The sequence below is a fragment of the Piliocolobus tephrosceles genome, chromosome 16, assembly GCF_002776525.5.
Source record: "Piliocolobus tephrosceles isolate RC106 chromosome 16, ASM277652v3, whole genome shotgun sequence".
Lineage (NCBI taxonomy): Eukaryota > Metazoa > Chordata > Mammalia > Primates > Cercopithecidae > Piliocolobus > Piliocolobus tephrosceles.
This window is the reverse complement of record NC_045449.1, coordinates 3,686,458-3,690,294: the sequence shown is the minus strand read 5'-3', so window position 1 is coordinate 3,690,294 and position 3,837 is coordinate 3,686,458. Positions and strand designations below refer to the sequence as shown.

Here is a 3,837-nt window from a genome sequence, read left to right as displayed (position 1 = left end):
TCTTTCTTTCTTTCTTTCTTTCTTTGTTTCTTTCTTTCTTTTTCTTTTTCTTTTTTTTTTTTTTTTTTTTGACAGAGTTTTGCTCTTGTCGCTCAGGCTGGAGTGCAATGGTGCAATCTCAGCTCACTGCAACCTCCGGCTCCTGGGTTCAAGCGATTCTCCTGCCTCAGCCTCCCAAGTAGCTGGGATTACAGGTGCCCGCCACCAGGCCAAGCTACTTTTTGTATTTTTAGTAGAGACAGGGTTTCACCAAGTTGGCCAAGCCAGTCTCAAACTTCTGACCTCAGGGGATCCACCCACGTCGACCTCCCAAAGTGCTGGGATGACACGCCTGTCCTGAATTAGCGTTTCCATAGTGAAAAGCACCGTGGCACTTCAGGCCCAGGCCAGCAGGGGGAGGCACGGGAGGCTGTCCTGCCTCTAGCCCAAGACAGGAGCTTTAGGAGCAGAGGGTGGTTCAGAGGCACATTTGGGGAGGGCACGGGAAAGGATGTGACAGGTCCAGCTGGTGCCAGAACCACAACTCCCCCTCCGGCCCCCACTCTGTCCCCTACCCGCACAGGTGGGTGTTCCTCTACGAGAAGGGCTACCAGACCTCCAGCGGCCTCATCAGCAGTGTGTCTGTGAAACTCAAGGGCCTGGCCGTGACCCAGCTCCCTGGCCTCGGCCCCCAGGTCTGGGACGTGGCTGACTACGTCTTTCCAGCCCAGGTGAGCTGACTCAGGGCTGCGCCTTCCCCTCACAGGGCCTGTCTCAGAGCTGTATGGGACTCTGTCCCACATCCCTGTGGGACCAGACCAGCTCCTCTTTCTCTCTGGACCTCTGCGAATGCTGGGCAGAAGCAGCCTGGTGATATCATCCCATGTTGGTGGCAGGGGGTGTGGTGGCTGCTGCGTGTCCTGTGGGCTCTAGGGGCCTGCTGGGGCAGCGTTGGGGCCCTTGAAGCTGTTCTCCCAGCTCCCAGCCCACCCTCCCCTCCCCCTGCCCCTCTTCTAGGGGGACAATTCCTTCGTGGTCATGACCAACTTCATCGTGACCCCAAAGCAGACTCAAGGCTACTGCGCAGAGGTGAGAACTTGTGCCCGCCAGCCCCCATCTGGGACTCACAGGGGAAAATGACCTGCAGAGACAGTCTGCATGGGTGCTGAGAGGAAGCCAGAGGGGCTTCCTGCAGGGGCCACAGTGGTGGAAATTCGGGCGTATATTCACACACAGTAACTGTCAACCCTTGCAGAGCTGAGCCTTCCCGCCCAGCACGCGGCGTACCAGGCAGGGTGCCGAGACTTCGTGCCCACCCCCGCCGCCCAGCTGACATTGACAGTGGGCGGCTGGGCATGAGCCCGGGGGGGCCTCGGCAGAGCAGTGTGGGGGGAAACGGGGGAAGGAGGCTGCGAGCAGGCGTCACTCCAGAGAGGTCTGAGACTCTGCCCCACGCTTTCCCTAGGGACCTGGGGGCGGGAGGGGCTCTTCTCAGGACCCCACCCAAGGGGCCTGGGGCCAGCAGCTTTCGCCTCCCCCAGCACCCAGAAGGGGGCATATGCAAGGATGACAGTGGCTGTACCCCTGGGAAGGCCAAGAGGAAGGCCCAAGGTAAGGGGTCAGCCTCCTCCTGTCCCTCCACAGTCCCCCGGCTGCGGGCCCTGGCGTCCTGCAGGCCCAGCTTGGTGCTGACCTGCCTCTCCCCACACCGCTGAGGCGGGCTCTGGGAGGGACACCCTCCAGCCCTCTCTCCCCCCCGCCCAGGCTTGGCCGGCCCCTCCTGGACCCAGCCACGTGTCTGTCCTCGGCTCCTTTGCTCGAGGGGCCCGTCACTGGGAGCTCCTGGGGAAGGGGCCTGGGGTGGCCTCCTCTACACCCCAGTTTAGTGCAGGCACCCAGGGGTTTCTCTCTGGCTCCAGGCATCCGCACGGGCAAGTGCGTGGCCTTCAACGACACCTTGAAGACGTGTGAGATCTTTGGCTGGTGCCCGGTGGAGGTGGATGACGACATCCCGCGGTAACACTCTGACCTTCCAGGGAGCTAAGAACAGGGTCCCAGGCCAGACAGAGGGGGACCTGGGTCTAGAAAGGACCTTGACCCCTTTTTCTGACCCCACCCTCACCCCATCCGCACAACCTAGGCCGAAGATTCCCCTGGGCCCTGGCCCCCTTAGATCTCACCCACCCCTCCACCGGCCCAGGGCTGCAGGCGGGTCCCGGAGGCTCGGCCCACCCCCTGCTATGCCAAGCTCTGTGTGGGACACACAGGGGGCCTCCTGGGGAGGGGCGGTGAGTGAGTTTGGTGTCCTCCAGCCCTGCCCTTCTTCGAGAGGCCGAGAACTTCACTCTTTTCATCAAGAACAGCATCAGCTTCCCACGCTTCAAGGTCAACAGGTGCGTGAGAAACTAGGGCAGAAATGCAGGTGGCTGGCCGAGGCTGCTCCGGGAGCTCTCCGCAGTCTCTGTCTCCCTCCGTCTCCATTCCTGCTGGCATGGAAGGAATCAAAGGGGCATTGCGGAGCCTGTGAGGGGTCCCCAGGCTTTGGGGCGTGGCGCGCACCCTCCCGGATGACACACAGCTGCTGTCAACACCTTCCACCCCCATAGGCGCAACTTGGTGGAGGAGGTAAACGCTGCTTACATGAAGACCTGCCTCTATCACAAGACCCTGCACCCCCTGTGCCCAGTCTTCCAGCTTGGCTACGTGGTGCAAGAGTCAGGCCAGAACTTCAGCACCCTGGCTGAGAAGGTATGGGGCATGGTGCCAGGCGGGTGGGGAGGGCTGGGCCGCAGGATCCTGATAACAGCTTTTTAGGCCCAGTTCATCCTCCCAAGTCCCCTTGGTGAGGGCTGAGTATATTATGGGTCTGTCCCCTGATACTGGGGCCTCCTGAGGGTCAGATCCGTGTCTTCAGCAGGTCCTGGCATGGAACTGGCACAAAGGAGGTGCCCAGAATGAACGGATGTGGGCAAACCTTGTCATCTGGATGTTTGCTGATGACCTGCTTTTTTTAAAAAAAAAAAAAACTAGATAAAAGCAGCTTGGTCAGGTACGGTGGGTCATGCCTATAATCCCAGCACTTTGGGATTATACCCACAGAGGTGGGTGGATCACTTGAGGCCAGGAGTTCGAGACCAGTCTGGCCAACATGGTGAAACCTCCTTCTCTACCAAATATACAAAAATCTCTACTAAAAATACAAAAACTAGCTGGGCATGGTGACACACGCCTGTAATCCCAGCTACTAGGGAGGCCGAGGCAGGAGAATCACTTGAACCCGGGAGGCGGAGGTTCAAGTGAGCCAAGATTGCGCCACTGCACTCCTGGGCAATGGAGCAAGACTCCATCTCCAGAAGAAAACAAAAACAAAAACAAAAATTGGCCGGGCGCAGTGGCTCGCAGTGGCTCATGCCTGTAATCCCAGCACTTTGGGAGGCCAAGGTGGGTGCATCACCTGAGGTCAGGAGTTCGAGACCAGCCTGACCAATATGGTGAAACCCCATCTCTACTAAAATAAAAAAAAAAAAAAAAAAAAAGCCAGGTGTGTGGTGGCGGGCACTTGTAATCCCAGCTACTTGGGAGACTCAGGCACAAGAATCACTTGAACCCTGGAAGTGGAGGTTGTAGTGAGCCAAGATGGTGCCACTGCACTCCAGCCTGGGCAACAACATGAGACTCTGTCTCAGAAAATAATTAATGGCCTGGCACGGTGGCTCACGCCTGTAATCCCAGCACTTTGGGAGGCCAAGGTGGGCGGATCACCTGAGGTCAGCAGTTTGAGACCAGCCTGACCAACAAGGTAAAACCCCATCTCTACTAAAAATACAAAAAAATTAGCCGGGTGTCCTGGCATGCGCC

General features: G+C 58.4%; 1 protein-coding gene across 5 annotated transcripts in view; it reads left to right on the top strand.

Moving 5' to 3' along the window:
- Positions 1 to 3,837, top strand: part of P2RX1 (purinergic receptor P2X 1) — a 22,384-nt gene that overhangs the window by 12,408 nt on the left and 6,139 nt on the right. For 4 of the 5 annotated variants that reach the window (XR_002724927.1, XR_002724924.1, XR_002724925.1 and 1 more), the window contains exons 2-7: positions 563 to 710; positions 997 to 1,068; positions 1,521 to 1,590; positions 1,899 to 1,995; positions 2,292 to 2,372; positions 2,586 to 2,727. Coding sequence is in view for 1 of the 5 variants with exons in the window: in XM_023184728.2 (XP_023040496.1) it covers positions 563 to 710; positions 997 to 1,068; positions 1,521 to 1,590; positions 1,899 to 1,995; positions 2,292 to 2,372; positions 2,586 to 2,727 (610 nt within the window). In the remaining 4 variants the exon portion in view is untranslated. The remainder of the gene's footprint in view (positions 1 to 562; positions 711 to 996; positions 1,069 to 1,520; positions 1,591 to 1,898; positions 1,996 to 2,291; positions 2,373 to 2,585; positions 2,728 to 3,837) is intronic. The other variant, XR_002724926.1, reaches the window with a different exon arrangement.